The sequence below is a fragment of the Cupressus sempervirens genome, chromosome 8 (assembly GCF_028749045.1).
Source record: "Cupressus sempervirens isolate cs-2001-9-10 chromosome 8, ASM2874904v1, whole genome shotgun sequence".
Taxonomy (NCBI): domain Eukaryota; kingdom Viridiplantae; phylum Streptophyta; class Pinopsida; order Cupressales; family Cupressaceae; genus Cupressus; species Cupressus sempervirens.
In genome coordinates, this window is record NC_143125.1 from 234,052,922 (window position 1) to 234,073,028 (window position 20,107).

General features: G+C 38.2%; 1 protein-coding gene across 8 annotated transcripts in view; it reads right to left on the bottom strand.

Annotated features, from left to right (window-relative positions):
- LOC149542351 (callose synthase 3-like) overlaps window positions 1-20,107 on the bottom strand; it is a 167,556-nt gene that overhangs the window by 51,908 nt on the left and 95,541 nt on the right. For all 8 annotated transcript variants that reach the window (XM_089797320.1, XM_089797319.1, XM_089797324.1 and 5 more), the window contains 3 exons: window positions 10,821-10,933; window positions 10,414-10,643; window positions 9,438-10,235 (listed from right to left, as the gene is read on the bottom strand). In XM_089797320.1, the coding sequence (XP_089653446.1) occupies window positions 9,438-10,235; window positions 10,414-10,643; window positions 10,821-10,933 (1,141 nt within the window). The remainder of the gene's footprint in view (window positions 1-9,437; window positions 10,236-10,413; window positions 10,644-10,820; window positions 10,934-20,107) is intronic.

The window sequence follows — 20,107 nt, forward strand, 5'->3', positions numbered from 1 at the left end:
GACATAGAGTCTAGAATTGACCATGGAAAATTTTACTAGAATGGTTAAATCCCTCAAGAAGTTTGACAGAACTACTGATGGATGGAAAGCCCTTGAATGTGCTCTGCAAAGTGTTTGAGAGAGGATATAATTAATAATTGTAACTTTATTCAAACTAAAGTTCTGAAAGAGAATAAATCTACATTACCCAAAACACAACTTGAAGAATATGAACAAGCCGAGGCATGTTACTCTAAGGAATAGTCAAGTTGATGATCATCATGGTAGAGGATAAGATTTAAAATATTGCAATGAAGAAGAATGCAAATTACCCAAGAAAATGCCAAGGATAGTGCAGCTGGGAAAACAGACCACAATAGAGCTGAATGGGCAACAAAGATGAAGATCTTTAGAGGACCCAATTTGATAAGATAATGAATTCAAATTGATTTCTGTCAACACACCACCGAATTAGTAGCTGCAGGAATGTCTTGAAATCACATATTTGATAAGAGTAGAGAAAAAGAGCTAATTTGGCTTAAATGGTTGATTTCGACATCCAACAATAGGTTGAACAATTGACAAGAAAACCCAAAATAGTGTTCAGTGGAAATAGAGGCAGGTCTACGCTCATAAGAAGCTGGGAAAATAGAAAGAAAGAAAGCACTTTGATGGAAGCATACAGTTTATCGTCCGCAAGGTCGTTCGAAATAGATGTGGAAATCATGCGAAAAATTATGTAAACCCTTTGGTGCAAGGTGTTAGCTGACGGTCCAGCGGTGTTTCTGTATTCTGTAGCCGACGGTCCGGCGGTGTTTCTATATTCTATAGCGGACATCATCGGTAAATAGTTTGTAGCGGATAGAATATTTGTGGCCGACGGACTCCTTCGAGAAGGTTCGGCGGTAGTATTTATATCTCGTCTGGGATCATTGTAAAGAATCATTCATCTACTATTGCGAATATAATTCTGCTATTCTGCTATTATTGTCTGTATGCGTTGATTTCTTTACCTATACGGTAAACATTTGGCGCTGTTGCCTTATGAATCTAGAAGGTGGGAGGAATGAAGATTAATGCCAAATCAGCTTAACAAGGATCGGAATAAGGTCAAGGGAAAAGATGGAATCCATACTGCGCAAGAGAATTTAATTCTGGCACGGCAAGCCAAACATCGACGAAAACCGAAGCACGGAGGAATTGTTGGAGGAGACTCGGCAGCGGGTGGAATTGGTGGAAGAAGCACGGGAGGAGTTCTTGAATTTGTGTTCGCCGAGGGAAGAAAATTCAGACAGAAGAGCATCAACTCGCACGGCTCGCAGTGCCGAGGGAGCACGAGCATGGAGTGACCTCTTCGTCCGGGATAGACTTCTGCGGGAAACAACTTCCGAAGATCCTTCTTCTTCACCAAGGTTCGCAGTTGTCGAGACCTCCGGTGTGGGAGAGCAGTCCGTCGGTGTAGGAGAGCAGTCCGCCAGTGTGGAAGTGCACACCGCCGGTGTGGGAGTGCAGACCTCCGGTGTGGGAGACCAGTCCGCCGGTGTGGGAGTGCAAACCGCCGGTGTGGGAGACCAGTCCGCCAGTGCAGGAGTTCAGACCGCCGGTGTGGGAGTACAGACTGTCGGTGTGGGAGTGCAGACCGCCGGTGTGGGAGTGAAGAGCGCCGGTGTTGCAAGACCGAGCAACGCCTGTTTACAAAAACCAATTGTGATGGCGGGACCAAAAGAGAAACTGCCGAAGTTCAATGGCGATGGTACGGTCAATCCCATTCGACATTGCAAAACATGTGAAACGATCTGGAGGGCAAATGGCATAACTGATGAAGACGACTGGATGAGACAATTTCCGGCAACCCTACGGGGTGTGGCGATTGATTGGTTTTCGGATATGGATCCACAAAAGCTAAATAGCTGGGATAACATTAAAAAGGAGTTCCTAGCGAAATTTAAACTCTTGCAAGATGATAATGAAATCGTAGCAAAAAATTTCAATACCAAACAGGGCAAGCACGAAACTGTCCGCGTCTACGCCAGGAGATTAAAAGACTTAATAAACAAAATGGAAAGCAAGCCAGCGGACGGATTGCAGAAAAGATGGTTTGTGGACGGCCTACGCTCGAAGTTGCGGAGGAAAATGAAAATTGTGCCACCGTCATCATATGTGGACGCGTATAACAGAGCACTGGACCTTGAAAGTGAGCAAAAGACAAAGAAGAAGAAAACTAGCTCCTCTGATTCTGATGACGACGAGCCTGCCGAAGATGATAGTAGCGATGACGAAGGCAGCAGCAAGAAGGTTCGTGCCCTACAGAAGGATATGGTTCGCATGATGAAGGAGTTTAAAAAAATACATAAGGAGCCAAAAGGTAGTGAACTGTGGTGCACGGAATCTAAGACCGACGGTCATACTAAGGGATCGTGTCCGAAGAACCAATTCTGTGACATCTGTCAGATCATGGGCCATTCGACAAAGGACTGTCCCTTTAACATGAAGACAAGAGGATCTCCGCAAGTGTTTCTCACCCAGGAGGCTTCCCCGTCGGGTAGTAGCAGAAACACGAATACCGTCGGTGCTACATCTGGAGGATACAGGAATAATAGCAAAGGGCAAAATAACAACAATGCAAACAATAACAATAATAATGGGAGCCGAAGTCGAACTCAGTATGATGCAAACGGACGGTCGATCGTTCAATGCCGAGCACGTAATTCGTGGGGTCATTTTGGGCGGGATTGTACAGCGGCAAACACACCGAAATTATTATGCAGATGGTGCGGACTCGGCGATCACGAAGATTCCAAGTGTCCAAAGTCTGGAGTAAACTTAATCACTGTCGACATGGATGTAGAGGAGGTTCTGGCAATTACACGGAGGCAAGCGGAGGAAAAGAGAAAATTGGGGGAAATGCAGGTGGAAATTGGAAAGGCATCGTCGGCAGGGACATCTCAGTTGAAGGACATCACCGGCACCTTGGCAAAGACCTTTGCAGAACAAAACATTGTACGACAGATGTTACAAACGAAGATACCAGTCAAGATAAGTGACCTCCTTCTCACAATGCCCCAGTTACGGACGGCCATTCTGAATCATACACCATTTCTGAAAGCAACGGAGGACACAGGAAGGGACAGTAGGGAAGCAACGGCAACAGACCCAATGCTGTTGGCACACACATCCGGACGGCATCCAGCGGTCGTCGCGATGGGGATTTTGGGAAATGTTTTGACAAAGAAAATTGTTGACGCAGGGTCCGACGTGAATGTCTTACCGAAGGATACTTGGAAGAAGTTGGGAAAGCCGACATTGTGGCCACCTACATTTTAGTTGCTCACGGCAGACTAGCATGGAATCAAACCCTTGGGAATCTTGAAAGCGCAACTGGTAACAATTGGTATGCAACCATTTTTATTGGATTTTGTGGTTATTCCATTGAAAAGAAAAGGATATGATGCTATTCTGAGACGGGATTGGTTGGTGCAAGCAAAAGTAAAGCATGACTGGAAACGAAATACCCTATCAATGGAGGGCGGAGGCAAAAGATTCACAATTGACCCGCACACGCAAATGGTTGGCGAGGAGGCAGCATTGTCAAATTCTGACAGTGAAGGCGAGAGTGATGACGAAGGAAAGAGGAGAATGGAACTGGATGAAGAAGGAGTATTGAGACTTGACGGAGGATCGAATGACGACGACCTGGACTCGGTGAATGGCCTTTACCACTAGCAGATAGAAGACTACGAACTCTTTCCGAGTTGCAATATGCTAAGGGTCGACGAAGATGAGAAAAAGGAGGAAAATGAATGTCCAGAGGAATGCAGGGAAGCGGAAGAAGGAAAAGCTGCCATGGCTGAAGCTGAGGGGAAAAATATACAGTTTGAACACAGAAAAACGAAAGATCCATACATGGTGAATAGACCGCGCGGAAAGAAAAGGTTACACCGCAGCATAAAATTAGTGGAAGGGCACCGACAGCAAGGAAATAATCCAGTTGCGTGACGAGTGCAAGCACAGTGGGCGACGAGGGTGGCACAGAACAAACGTAAGGCGTACGACGGTCAGAATGAAATCAAAGTGGAAAAGTTTAAGGGCAGATGGGTTGGACCATATCAGATTCGGAAGGTCGGCGACAATGGAGCGATCAGATTATCAACTTTGGACGGGCAGAAGATACCTCCAACAATCAACAGATCCAAATTCAAAATATATGGTGCCAGGAAGACTCCGTCGCTGTCACAGGATGGCTAGCTGACTCCGTCGTCGTTGCAGAATGGCGACGCCTAGAGGCAAAATGGAGGTACCTCTGTTATTTGATTTGTTTTAGAGAAAAAAATAATTTTAAAAATTTTGAAAAAAAAAAAAAAGCGGGCCCCGAGGACAGAAAGGCCCTCGGGCAACTGCCTATCCGTGGGCAGAGAAAGTCCCGCGGACAACTTCCTGTCCGCGGGCAGAGAAAGACCTCGTGGGCAGCAACCTGTCCGCGGGAGTGGAGCGTAAGGTCCCCGCAGACAGTCTGTTGGCGGGTTGTTATAAGCACCGTAGGCAGCTGTCCACGGGCACAAAAATTTTTTTTAAGTCCTTTGCCAAGCAAGCCCACGGGCTTAAAATCATTTCCGCCAGAATTTATAATAGTCTCAGACGGTAAGGGAAAAGACCGCGGGCATAAAACTTGTCTTTCTCTGCCGGTAACAAAGGAAGGTCCGCAGGCAGTCTTCGCCGATAAAAAGAAAGGCCGTGGGTAAAAAACATTCCCGCCAAACTCCATTCCCTCCTCCAGCCAGACTTCCGCAGGAAACAGAGACATAAAGAAGAGTGCTTGTTCTACCAGAAGGAGAAGAATTTCTGTGTGCAGAGGGATTTGTGGTGGATTGTAGAGGAAGCAGTTATAAAAATAAAAATAAAAAGACGACAAAATCAAGTTGTTCAGAATGAGTGACAGATGACGCCAAAGGGAAGGGGACGCATCCGTGGTTGTCAGAAAAAGTGCAGAATCGGCAGATAATGACAAAAATGGTGTATTCTGTGCATTTCTATGTGGGTTGCGAAGTGTTAATTTGGTCTTGGCGGCGAGGGGCCCCGCCCTGTATTGCGACAGGGAGTGCACCCGGGGCACTGCCCCAGGACCCCGCGAGAGCGTTGCCCCTCGACCCGGCCAGGGGCGTTGCCCCCTGGACCCCCAGTCGTTGCGGATATCAGTGGTGGGAGTCTGACCAGTTGAAAAGAGTTGAAGTTGCTGCAGGCATGGACTTTCTGTGTACCAGAGGCAGTGGGAGCAAGTGTTGGCTGTGAGGCTGTCTTGGTGGATGCGTAGAGAGCTCGGGAGGAGCTGATCATCCAGTTGGAGGCAGTGCAGCAACACTTGGCTCAGGGTACCGAGGAATTGAAAACAGAGAAAGCAGCACTGGTGGCTATCAAGGTCAACTTCATCAAGGAGGCAGTGTTGTGTTAGCAGAGGCTACAGGCACGGGACGAAGTTGACAGTGACGTGTCAGAACCAGATTTCTCTTGTTGTAGTCACTCTGTTAATGTATTTTGTTTGTTAATTTGTCTCAGATATTTTGTCAGTCGTCAGGAGACGAATTTTCTTTTTGGGGGGGATGGTGTTAGCCGACGGTCCGGCGGTGTTTCTGTATGCTGTAGCCGACGGTCCGGCAGTGTTTCTATATTCTGTAGCCGACGTCGTCGGTAAATAGTTTGTAGCGGATAGAATATTTGTGGCCGACGGACTCCTTCGGGAAGGTTCGGCGATAGTATTTATATCTCGTCTGAGATCATTGTAAAGAATCATTCATCTACTATTGCGAATATAATTCTGCTATTTTGCTATTATTGTCTGTATGCGTTGATTTCTTTACTTGTACGGTAAACACAAGGGAACATCATGTCCCAATTCTTCTTTTCATTAGGATGATACTACCATCTAACACACATTTTTGAGTTTGATGCTGTAATGTCCTCAGTGTGAGATTAAGATGTACTAAAAATGTAATCTTGTTGTTATTAAAAGAGCCATAAGATTGATAATATTAGCTATGAATCCTAAAGATTATATTGTCATCAGTAATTAAAGAAGCCATTAAATAAATTAAAACTAGATTGGCAACAAAGAATATTGGGAAATATTGATTTAATGTCCAAAGACTTTGATTTGGCTCACACGACTTGAGAATAGTGATTACATTGGCATGTCATATTGCATGAGGATAGGAGTCTCTACAGTCAATCACACCGTGGCCGAAACTAGAGGTCATGTGTGAAGATGATATCCACGTTGGCATAACAATGGTGGATGATATCAATGGATTCAATCAACAGTAGTTACAGAGGCAATGAATAATACAAGATGAGACAACTAATACTTGTGACAAGGCGATGAATAATGGCAATCATACAAGACAACTAATTCATGTATCATGAAAGAATAGCTGACTCCGGTTTCGTGTTAAGAAAATTCACGGGAACAAGTATTTGATATCAACAAGGAAAAGACATCAGATACAAGTCTGTAATTTTTGAAGTCATTACACCATGACCAAACAATATTGTGGACAGTGATAAAGTTAATCATCTGGAACATTACCGATTGAATTATATGCACAAATTATGTCGAGCCACTGATTATAAGATCTATAATTGTGCCATGAAATGGCAGTGAGTATGGTTGGTAATCGTCAGCAATTAAAGTACCATTGTACAATGCTATTTAAACCCAAAACAATGATAATCATTGATTATAACAAAGCTGTTAAAAGTAATCACTTGAATATGGCAATGTGCAATATTAAGGATTAATGAATCCTTAAAGAATATCTCTATGTTCCATAAGATGCAACCGTTCGGTGCTAGGGATATTAACCAGGTTGAAAACTCAATCAAGGACATGGGATTGGAGCTAAATATAAATTGTATCATTTGTTTAGAGTTTGTATTGCCTTTGGCAATCATCAGTGTAAGTAGCATAAAGATCAGTCATAGACAGCATCATATTTGACGCATATTTATATAGATTATATCAGAGATGACTTCAATTGTTCACAGCATATTTAATATCGACATAACAAATACAGCCTGTTACAATATATTGCACACATTGTTATTGTACAAAGATGGCCTTCTTATTTGCATGTTATCGATTGTATATCAGAAACACCATTACTAGGCTATTCCAAGTTGAGCATATATTTATCTGCATATCAGACACAGTGATCATATATTGTTGATAGGATGGTTATGCAATCATTATCATACTAAAGCAGCGAATGCATTTGGAATTTAAGCTTCACACAAATCATCACCCATTATCAATTGTAAACAGCATATGCATTTGCAATTAAGCATCGTTTAATAGAATTTTTTTATCAGCAATTATGATATATTCAAGGAGTGTCCAAAATATAGAAAAAGAGACATTACAGATGCTCACAAACTCTTGTGTCAACATATATATATATATATATATATATATATATATATATATATATATATATATATATATATATATATATATATATATATATATATATATATCTGTGCATGTAGTTTCGCTTTCAACGATATAGACTTTGGGTAAAAGAAAGCTCTAAACAGGAGGTTTGCAAAATTTTAGGAACGAGGGACAGATTATGCACCACCAAATTAGGAGCAAAACTAAAGTGTTAAGTTGAGAAATTGGTGTTACATGATTTTTTAATAATAGTGATAGTTAGAAACTGTCCTGTTCTAATAGGAAATGAAGCATGTTAGACACTGCCCTGTTTTAATGGGAAAAGAAGAATGTATTAACTGCAGAGTTGTATACAAGTTGACTATTTTTTTGGCCGGTTCATTGGAAAGGGGATAAACTCTAACTAAAAGTTCTTTCCAAGAAAACAAAACTGAGCAATGTTCCTTAAGGTGCATATGTTGTTAGTGTTTTCTCGATGGGTATTCGGTTTTGGTTTCCAATCTAATATGAGTTGTGTGATTAGAGAATCCAAATCTGACTGTGTGTGGGAAGAGATGTTCATCTGTGCCAAAACAAATCTTAAAATCATAATATTTTAATCCCCATTTATAAGATTTAGTTTTCAGTAGCAAAACTCAAAGTGTCAACCATCTTACACAGAACCCTCACCAATCCTGATGCACATGTAGTTGCTGCTGACACGTTTCCCATTACTAATTGTCTAAACTTAATTAGGTTAAGCTCTTCAGAGATTGCAATACTTTAGTCTATACTGATTCAAGGGTATCAGCTGAAAAGCCCATGCTTCTTTGTCTCAATTACTTGAGTTAATAATTCCCCCCTTTCACATCCATGAGAACCTAAAAAAGCCAATTTACTTCTAAGATGTTTTTGCTTTAAAATCATGTTTGATGTTATATATTTTTAAAGGAAGCAAATGTCCTGATAAACTCTCGAAGGCAAACTCTGGGAGTTGCTGGTAACAGAAAAGTACATTTGGTGCTAAATGTAGAATGCACATTTCTTCTCACAATCACTAAAATTATATTTGGCCATTTGTATTAATATAATTCTTTTATATGCAAAAGCATCATATGATAAACATATATATTATATGTACAAACACATATGTTAACCATACATATCTACACTTACAGCAGGTAGATTGGCAATGCTTGATTTGCTCTCAAATTAATGAGATAAGAAAACAAAGGAATTACAATTTAAAATATAGGTCCAAGGTACAGTGAAAAACATTCCATCTATTTCCACGTAAAAAGTCTTGTAGACCAAGATGGTGTGTCGATCAGGCTGTGACGTTTAACTACCATTCCCACTATGAATAGATGTTTACCTATCCATGCAGGTGATATGCAGATGCATGACTATCTTTGAAAGTGTAACGCAGATGTCCATATTCACTGCTGTAAGCATGTGCATGTGTGTGTTTTTATAGTGTGTGTGTGTGTGTGCGATCATACAAGTTTGCATAAAATTGTCTACAAGAAAGTACACATACAGGAATGATGATTGACATCTGCTATAAACTTTCATAGATAAGCATGCATCTACATATCACTTGCATGGATAAGTAAACATCTACATGTAGAGGGAAAGTTAGGTTTAACGTCACAGTCTGACAGGCAATTAGACCTAACCTCCTCATTTGATTCCCTTGGGTTTTGATCTCATTAACAATTTGAGAGCAAATAAATGCTTGCAATCTGCCTATGATAGGTGCATATATACACACATGTACACAAATCTTACATTCAGAAATAAAATTTGCACCTTACATAAGCAAAAACCTTATAAATATTCCAGAATTTTCTCTATATAAAATTATGCGTGGTGTGGAGTAGGAAGTGGGAAGTGACTAGTTTGGTGTCTGTGTGTGTGTGTGTGTGCGGTTGTGCTTGTTTGCAAGCTATTTAAATGCTACATATAGTATATATGCATTAATCTATAGGTGCATCATTTAGCAGAATCGGGTTTCATCATGCTCGGAGAATCTTACCAGAACACTCTTATTATCTCCTGTAAGGTTGAGATGATAAACTAAGCCGTACTGGTAGAGGAAGAATCTAAATGATAAAATAATTTCACAAATTCGCCCTCGTACACCTGAACATTTAAGGTGTTCCTGCTCCTTATCCCACCAAGATTCCCAGCTTTTCTCCTGTGATACTCCAATACCTCCACGACTATTAATCCACTTGTTCCAGTCTGTCCAGTCATCTACAATTTTCTGCCACTCAAACCCTGATGGATTGAATAGGAAAGGAGCGAAGAGCCATGTTCCGACCATAAACCACATGGAGAAGGTGATCAAGAGATAAGCAATAGTATTCTGGTATGTCTGACCAAACAGATTGTACACAACAAGGAGTACCATGAGTTCTATTCCTTTTACAAAGTGACTGCGAGAGTAGAAGCGATAATTATCAGCAAACTTTGCATGGAAAACAACAAACCCACGCCCAGTAGGTCTATATTCAGCACCACCATGAAGTAGCGTCCTTCCATAGTAATGAGTCTTTGTCCCAAGAGAGAAAGTAAAGAAAACCGGAGCCAGTTGTAGCTGCATCACCACAAAATCACTCAAGGCAGTACGGAATCCTCTTTCTAAGCCAATCTCCATTACCATAGGCAACGCCATTAACATTCCAAGTTGTACAAAGGACTGTGAAGCTAAGGCTGCTTGCAGAGCAGTGTTATGCTGTACACCTGCTTGTCTGACCACTTCTCTTTCAAGTCCACTGAGAACTAGATATATACGACCATAAAGAAATATATACACTGTGAGGACAGTTACCTGCAAATGATATGCAAGAATTAATTACTTCCTTTTTATTAAAATCATACAACTACAATTAGATATGCTCTCGAACTAGAAAGATCAATACTTGGTCATTACATTTATCAAGCAATCTCACTGAAGTGCACATAGAAGCAATATTCACAATTAAACTTTTGTTAGAATAATTACATACCAAAGTGCTGAAGTAAAATCCAACAGTAGTAAAGTAGCAGGACATCATTCGGAAAAAGTCAAAACGGTGTCCAAGGCGATATATATCACGGCTAAGTGTCTGTTCACCATTTCCATTGGCAATCTTTGCCTCAAACATAGAAATTTGATTTAGTCCCACATCACGACCTTTGCCAACTTGTATATATTCATGATGAGTAATATTTCCTTGACGTAGCGTAGAATTAAAGCCTGTGAGTCAAGTCATAACATATTAATCATATTCAACTCAAGATTGAATGTAATTACTAACAAAAGTTACATAAACAGAAATGGACAACTTTACATATCAAAATACAAATGAATAAAACCAAGAAATCTGAGAAATCGGACATATTATCAACAACATAAGAAGGGTAGAAATTTCACCAGCAAAAATGTCCTCACTCAAATTGATCACTTTGGATGCTTTGCTCACTCCACCTCTTGTAAGGTGAAATAAACGATCAAATACATCAGGATGGCCATAGTGGAAACGTACCCTGGATGGCCACCGAAGAAGAAAAGATCACTAAAGATAAATGAATTTGTGAGGCTTAAAATCTAAGAACTAAACCATGCTAGAAAGATTACATCAATATTATGTTTATATCTAGTCCTATATGTAAAAATCTGAGAAACTAAACAAATCATGACAAAATGTGTATGCTAAGATAAATTTGCAATGTAATTCAAACTGACAGTGATCCATGTGCTTGCATAGCTATAGTAGTGCAAAAATAAGCTGTGTTAAATGAAATGTTTCAGAGATCTAAGAGCAATTGCCAACAACAAACAAAAAATGGGAAGCCTTTTTCTGTTGTCAGAATCTTGCAAAAATTCGTTGATAATTAGACAAGAATATCCTTGACACCTCATGGTGTATATAAACAGACAAACATGCATTGCCAAAGATAACTGGGGTTATGGGAACATATACCCAAAAATTGGCAAGACACCAACAAGGAGATAAAAAATATATAGATGAAATTAATCTAGTGGTCACCATACACGGTGTTTATTGCAATGTTATGTTAACATTAACTATGCTGACTCAGTTTCTGTTATTTTAATTGTTAGCTATGATAGTCCAGATTGTTTGATAGTCATAAACTGTTATAATGGATAACCAGTCATTGAGTCTAAACTAAACATAGGTTGGTTCTTCAAAAACTAGCTCCACAGTTAGGGTAGGGACACTAAATTATGAAAAGATTTCTTTAATGCCATTCTCAGGATAGTCTAAACAAAGCATAGGTTGGTCCTCAAAAACTAGCACCACAGTTAGGGTAAGGACACTAAATTATGAAAAGATTTCTTTGCACTTCTTATTTGCAATTGAATGCCATTCTCAGGATAAAATGACAGTTATTTGACTCTTGTTCATTAACTCCTGGTATAAATTGTTACATTTATCTCGTACATCAACTTATAATCTAGTATTGTGTTTTCAAACTTTAGCAGTTAACGTCTGGTGTTGTTGACTTCGTGAAGTCAAACTTCAACAGACCCAACAGTTACAAACAGAATAACTAGCTATGATATTTGATATTTGTGGGAAGTTTTCAAACCAAAGCACATCAAACAAGATTCAGTAAAAAATCAAGTTCACAAAGTCAAATCCAGACCAACTTGGCTATAAACAAGGGGGCTTGTTAATTTGTTGAACAATTTGCATACAGCACAAGAAACAGATAATATTATAGTCAAGATTTTTGTGGCTAGGCACACTATGAAGTAGTATGCAGCACACAGACAACAAATTTTACAACATGTTCCTATACAAACATTTTTGAATTGTGTCAATTTTCAAACAAAAATCTGGTCACCACTCAAATGTCAGTCAAACTAGAGCCCTTCTTATGGTCATCAATGCATTTTGTCGTCTCTGGTCAATGGGATTACAAGGCCAATAAAAAGAACTTAGATAATTAAGAAAAGGCAAAACAATTGCTAAGCTGTGAAAACAAGTTAGCCAATGGATGGGCATGTGCACCAATAAAGATATTTGTGTTTTGTAAAAGTTAGACAACTATAGCATTGTACACTGGTACATAACAAGAATTAGTTGCCTAGGGGGAAATTATTATAAAAATTTTGATCGATGGAGATACTGATATATGACATGCATCCCAAACTATGTTGGATGCACGTGTTTTGGAAGTCATCCCTCTAAGTAACTAGAACAAGAGCATTTATCGCATATGTGGGGAAGTAGTGGCGGCAGGTAGTTGAGAGATATAAAATGTGCCATTAGGATATGAAGGGCGTGTAAAGAGTATTGTATATTAAATTTTGCTAAGAGTAAATGCTAAATCTCCATAGTGTTTGATAGAGAATAAAACAAAATAATATCATAAACTATTGGCATGTCAATTGCAAAGGCATTCATCTCACAACATTTGAAAGATGTAACCAATTATAACTTAAATAACTTTCATAACATGACATAAAGTCACTAGACTCACTTTTACTCTTAAAGCTTATAGTACTGAAAGCAAAAAACATGCTACCTGAAGACAAAACATAATAAAATGAAATTAAAAATAGAACCATCTATTCTTCAAAAGCTTCTCTATAAAAACACTTTTTTGGACAAAGTAGAATTCTATCAAGCTATCAAATAACCCTTAAAAAGGTGTACTCCCCAAGCTAGATTCTGAGTTGACATCGCCAAACTCTTGAATTATGCTTCTCCGAAATAACTAGACAAACACCCATGTTCAGCTACATATGTAGTGCTCCATAAATTTGTTTCGTGACCCTCACATGAGAATAGTTCTAATGATCCACAAAATCCTGAACTATCTAGGCAGCCACCCATGCTTAGTTTCATATACACTAAAATCCTTCCCTTTCTGAAATTGTAAACTTTTTACCATACAAAAAAGGACTACTGTTCAAAAAAGTCATCAGCATTGTTAGCATATGGTGGGTTTTCATCAATGCTTACATTAGCTATGTTTGATTTGTCTTTATCTAATATTTTATGATTGTTTCATTAATATAATGTAATCCTAGGTTGAGGATTTCCATATGTGTATCTTGCACTTGTTTTCTTCTTCTCAAATGAAATCACATTATTTAGATTCTAACAAGACTTCTGAATAAGAGAACAAATGACATTGTAGCAATTATCAAAGCATAGCCAAAATCTTACCTCATCATCTGATATTGTTTTTGCAAGAATCTACCTCAAGCTCCGATACCATTTAATAATTTATCTAACGCAAAGAATGAAAATGCCAATATCTAAAAGCTCGATTGATAGCACATGAGAGACAAAATGATATGATCCTCAAATGACTTGATTCATTGATGATCAAAATAATAATGGGTAACAGATGCCCAAATCAGAGATTCAAATCAGATAATCAAATATTCAGATACAATACATATAAATGTGCATTAATATATAGGCAATGCAAGATAACTTGGAGTCATGCAAGTAATAATCATAACAACTAAGCACACGTCCACCAAACGTGGATTATCCTCCATTACACATGAAAGTATAACACAAAGGTGGATCACACAAAGAGAAGTTTGAGACAACATTTGCTCAAATAAAATGCAAACTCCTAGGTGTCTACATGACAACTAAAATGAAAATGCATTATCCTAAGTAAACTTGAGTGAAGTGTAATTAGTAATATTTAATTACACTAATACCATCCCTTAAGTGCAACTTAAGACAATGCACTTAAGCTCAAAAAATCTAGATGAAAATGCATGATGGTTCCTAGCTACTACACCATGTTAGGTACCCATGTACAATATGCAAAAGCACTGCAATGCAATCTCTCCAAAAGTGGAGAAAGAGGGCAAACCTCATGAGAAAAACCCTCTATCAAAAAGAGAGATGAAAAACAAGGTAAGATGCATGTATTTACGGAGTAATCAAGACCCACCATTATCACATAAATCATGCATATACAATAAACAATCCCTATATATGAGAGAAGTGTTAGAGTGGGATTGTCATTGCACCAAAACATTGACCTATTAGTGCCCGATACAACTACTTAACTTATAGTACACAAAAGGAGGTTAAGCCCTTCTCAAGAATCTTGAATGTAGCGTTGAGCATTTTGCCAACAATCTCCCCCTCATCATCACCCGAGGAAGTGGTAGTTGTTGTTGCACCAAAAGACCGATCTGTTAGTGCCCAATACAACCACTTAACTTATGGTATACAAGACCTGGTTAAGCCCTTGTCACTAATCCCAAGTGCAATGCTAAACATTTTCCCAACAAGAAGTGGAAGAGAGACCAATTAGCCTCCTCCATCAATGTAGAATGTACACCTATGGTAGATGCTCCAGGCTCGATGCAAAAACTACTTTGAGTGTAAAAAAAGATTCCTCCCCTTACAAAGAAACAAAACCAAAGGTGCATAAATATAGACTCTCCCATATGTAGGAAGAAACCTCAAACTATATGGAAGCTCTGAAACTTGCTCTAGTGTCTCATGTCATTATTGAAATATGCCTCCTCCAAATCATGTGCATTATGTCACTCTGCTGAAAAAGAAAAATCGAGATCAACTGAGGATGAATGTAGAACATGGGTCAAAGACTAAAGTGTCAACATGTTCCCTCGCAACAACTAAAGAAGGGTCATCTTCACCAAAAAGAAGATGAATGTCATCAATAGTATCTCTCAAATTTGCAATGTAGGATTCTACAAACAAGCCTGCAATGTTTGTTAAGTAGTCATCCCATGAAACTAATTCTAGAAGATAATGAATATCCTATTGTAGTGAATTACTTGAATCCATTGTTATCAGAATACAAGCATCATCAAGAACAACAATGGATGCAATCTCAATAGTAGGAGACGAAATGGATGGCTCAAGAACTTGATCACATGTGAGAATACCAAAGTTCAAGTAGTCAAAGTTCTCCTCAAAATTTGAATCAACATTGGAAGTACAATAAAAATCAGTTGAAGTGTCAATGTCATCATTATGAGCAAAGTCTGAGAAATAATACAGCCTAGATGCATTATCAGCAACCCCTATAGCAATGATCACTCTAGTCTCCAAGTCTCTAATAAAAACTAAATCATGTGTGAATCCCAGAATCCTCCTTGTTGCACCATTTGTAAGCTTATAGATGGAAAGAAGATTATGACTTTGGTGAGGTACGCACAACACATCTTTGAAGTATCTCTCCCCCTTATCAATAGTTCATTTCCCAATCACATTCATGTAAGTATGATAGCCCATCAAAATAGGTGGAGTATGAATAATGAATGTATACACTGTGAAGATGACATATGATGAGAAGCCCTTGAATCTAGAAGTCACCTCCCTAAATCATGACTTGAAGTAGCAATTAAGGCTCGAACCTAACCCATGTAATCCGATCCTTTTTATGAATGTGAAGAAGAGGATAAAGTAGTAATCCTTGAAGGTAGACTTACTTGATTCTTTTTAAAAAGATAGTTTAGTTCATCAATTTCTTCTCATGGCAATGATATTATTCATGTCCAATCCTCTTGCAATATACACAAGTGAGCAACTCCCTCTTGGATGATTTCCCCTTTATGTTGCCTTGGATTGAGGAGGTGGATTGCTCGTTCTCATGTTGTCCTTTGTTTCCAATTGTTCTGCTTCATTTTGCCTTGATTCCCTTGAAGAGCCACCAATGCCTTAGTGGAAAACTTGAGAATTCCCATACTCATCAATTTTGATTGTTCCAACATCAACATCTCTCCAAATGACTCAAATGAAGGTGTAGTGAAGGCACTTCCCATTGTAAACTTGTGTGTTGTAGCTGGAAACAAAGCTTGCATATTCTGAACAGAGATTGTCCATTGTATGATGAATTAATTGGGAATCCTTGATGGTAATATCACAATCCCCAAGTTGTGCTCTCAACTTATTAGCCTTGTTGATGAAATTTTAGATTGTGTTAAAGTTCTTAAGATCCAACTCCCGAAACTTTGCCTGAATTGTGAAATGCTTATCTTCATCCACTTTACCATACAAACTTTCAAGTTTTTCCCAAGCTTCCTTTGCAATGTTTAAGGGTCTAACATGAAAATAAAGATCTTGTGTGACTACTTCTCTAATGATTACAAAAGTTATAGGGTCTTTAATTTTCCAATCATTTAGTTCCTCCATGTCTAGATCAAGACTAGAGGAAATTGGATTCGTTCCATTCACAAAGAGAAACAATCATTTCTTCATTAACATGTTCCATACATTTTCTTTCCATGTGACATAATTATGTGGAGTTAATTGTGGAAATGAGTAACCCATGACGCAAAAGTGAAAAAATGCAAATGAAAGAGAAGCACAATCACTCAAGACAATCACCAAATTCACTCAATCGAAGAACCCCCTAAATAAATGCTTTTAGCACTTTATACTTAGTGCTACAATTGGCACTTTTCAAAATGGACAAAAAGTGGACTTTTGATTTTGATGGTGACAAAAATATATGAAGTTATATCAGACTCAACAATATAAGAGACCAGACCACTCAAGGATATAATTAATTACAAGTGCCAAAATAAGTCAAAAATGACCAAATGTTAAAAGTACTGTGTCTATTTACAATTACTGAAAATTGATACTGGATTTGGAAAGTAGACGAAAAATCATTCACTTTCAAAAAACAATGGCACCTGAAAATGTGTCTGTATGAGATTGAACAAAGCCTTTAATGTTGTCAAAACCTGGATTGGACAACTATAGTCACTAAAGTCTACAAATTCTGCACAATGTGTTCGCCAAAACAAAAAAGTAGCAGTAAAAATGGAGAATTTAGGAGATGTAGTCAAAAATCGAAAAAAAACATTGCACTCAATTTGGAGCTTAAATGACCAAGTTATGAGCATTAAAAAAAAGTGTGCCAAACTGAAAATGCAATATGTGAGGAGGTAGATATGCAAATACACACTAACATCAGAAAATCAATGACATTAAATTTGACAATTCAAATTTGATAGTTGTCACGGCAAATCAGAAATGACCAACTATAACAATCAAACGGCCGTCAAACTAACGGATGACGATATCATTTGATTAAAATCGATGTCCAATTGAACTTCAAGCAAAAATAAAGAAGGCCCATGTGAGACTCGTATGGGTATCAATTTTAATGCTTTTATTTTCAACGAAAATGAGAAAAAAATATAATGAAATTTACCAATTGTGCCTTGTGTCGAGTTGGACTTGGTTGACTAGTTGATGGTGGCAAGAATCACAAATGGTGCTCAAGCTACAACTAATACCAAATCGAGCTACCAACAGAGGTTGAATCTCGAGCTGCAATGCTCAAAGATTGCAGATCAAAGAATAAATGTGCTGGTCCATTGTAGTATTGCAAAATGGATTTGATGGAAGATTGTGAAGATTTTGAGAACTTAAAGTGTCATCATGTGTCCAAGGAGGTCGTTGGGCTTGTTGAAGCCAAATCTGGCTCATTATGTGGAATGAGTTGATGTTGAAATCGGATGTGGATCTGATGTCCTTCAACTTGGGCGATGTCGAAGATTCAACATGGTTGAGCTCGTACAGATTTGGGTGCTAACAATCTAAACATCTTGTTGGGTGCCAAAACAATGTTTGCAAATGTTTAGATCAAAGGCAATGTTTTGATCATTGTCGGATCTCCCAAGGCTTGTTGCGGATCGAGCATTGCTAGTACCAAGTCTGATGTGGAAGGCTCATCAAACTGATTCACATGCAAATGTGTATGCAATCTCTTCGGGGCTCGATGCTCAATTGGATCATAGAAGTGTGATCGTCAATGTTCAGAGATTTCCCAATCGGTGTTTGGATACACATGCAAGGCTAGGCTTGGATCATGGCAAATTGTGCTATTGTAAAGGATCACGTGCTCAGAGCTAATGTCAAAGTTAATGCAAGTTGATTATTGTCATTGTAATGTACTTTAAGAGAAAAGATTCAAATGGCTTGGGCTGTGTTTGATGCCGATCCAATCATTGATGGATGGTGCAACTCAGATCAAGGTGAGACTTCATTGTGGATATGATCTATTTGCTAAATGCAAACCACAACAATTGGGTCACTGGTGTGTTTGATTGCCAATGTCTAAACGGCAACAGGTCATGTTGAAACTCAGCTCGGGTCTACATGAATGTGCCAATGAAAATGTCTAGGCAAGATCTCGCGACTTAGGTTTAGGAAGTACAATTTGTATGTCTGAAATTTGACTAACAAAACCCACTAGCCATGTAGTGCAAGCGTTGGCATAATATATTATGAAAATAAAAGAGGACCAAAATTGCAAACCAAAAAATTATTTCTTGAAAGTGGAAAAGAAATTATTCAATTTGGTAAACCAAGCTTCAGAGTCTAAGCTACTAAAAATATTGCATCAATTTTGACATTCACCAAATATAGGCAAATTTGTAGTCAAAATTCATGGAAATAGCCACCCTTACTCAATGGCAAGATCAAATCTTGCTCTAGACGCTATTGATATGTTACATCCCAAATTTTTGACCTATTTAAAAATTATTATAGCCGTTCAGCTGATTCGAAAAAAACTATTGTTTTTCCCTGATCATGTAAAAAGGGTAGTTATATGATCATGTAAAAAGGGTAGTTATATGTAACTGTTGTTTCATATGAAAATTCTAGTTATCAATTATCACGTATAGTTGTTTATTGATGATGGTAGTTAACCGTTACTTGTCATTTGTTGATGATGGTAGTTAGCAATTGGTTGATTCTTGAATGATGATCATTAACTAATTTCTTTACTATTATCTATATTCTATATTGATATGGATTTATCATGGGAACTTATTATTGTGGAAAATGTTGCAAGGGTGGTTGCAGGAGCTAACGAAAGGGAGAAGCATTACTTAATGAGATCTATGGAATGGGGCACTACCTTAGTCCACTTATCCTATTGATGCATATGACTTGTAGCTATCTTGGTAGAACCTAGCGACTGCATAAAAGGGTACATTCATTGGACATGCGTGAGCTATTGGACAATCAATAAGATATTAAACATTTTAACATAATCAAAATATGTACCTTTAATGGTTTATGTTGACATTCTCATCACTTCAAAATAATACATATATATGTATGTGCACATAAGTATGTTGTCACCGTAGTATTACATTATACAAGCTCATCCCTATTAATATACGTATACATAAACATGTGTATACCTTGAGAGCATTTGAAGATAAAACAATCTCCCAAGTATACACATATTTAGATATGCATATCCTAATAGGTATAACCTTGGACAAAATAATAATATGATGTCACCATTCGAAAATTTTATATATATATCTGTTAGTTTGTGGTGACTGATCAGGAAAGTACTGTACATACTTCATAAATTATTTTAAAAAAAAAATTGGCTACTATTCGCCATTCGCCAATGGCACAATATTTTGGCCTACAAGTCGCCATTCGCCAATGGCACAAAATTTTGGGCTACTATTCGCCAATTGGCTATTACTTATATTCACAAATTTATGGCTGACATGTTGTAACTACTTTTAACCCTAAAGCAGCACAAATACTTGTATAAAAGGGCTTAAGGTTAGGGATTGTTTGATAAGGTGTGATGCAAAAATAGGTCCTTACGGCGGTATTGAGCTATAAGGGATTACAAGTTGTAATCAGGTTGTAATCACTGGATCGTAATAATATTGGACTTGTTGTTTGGTGG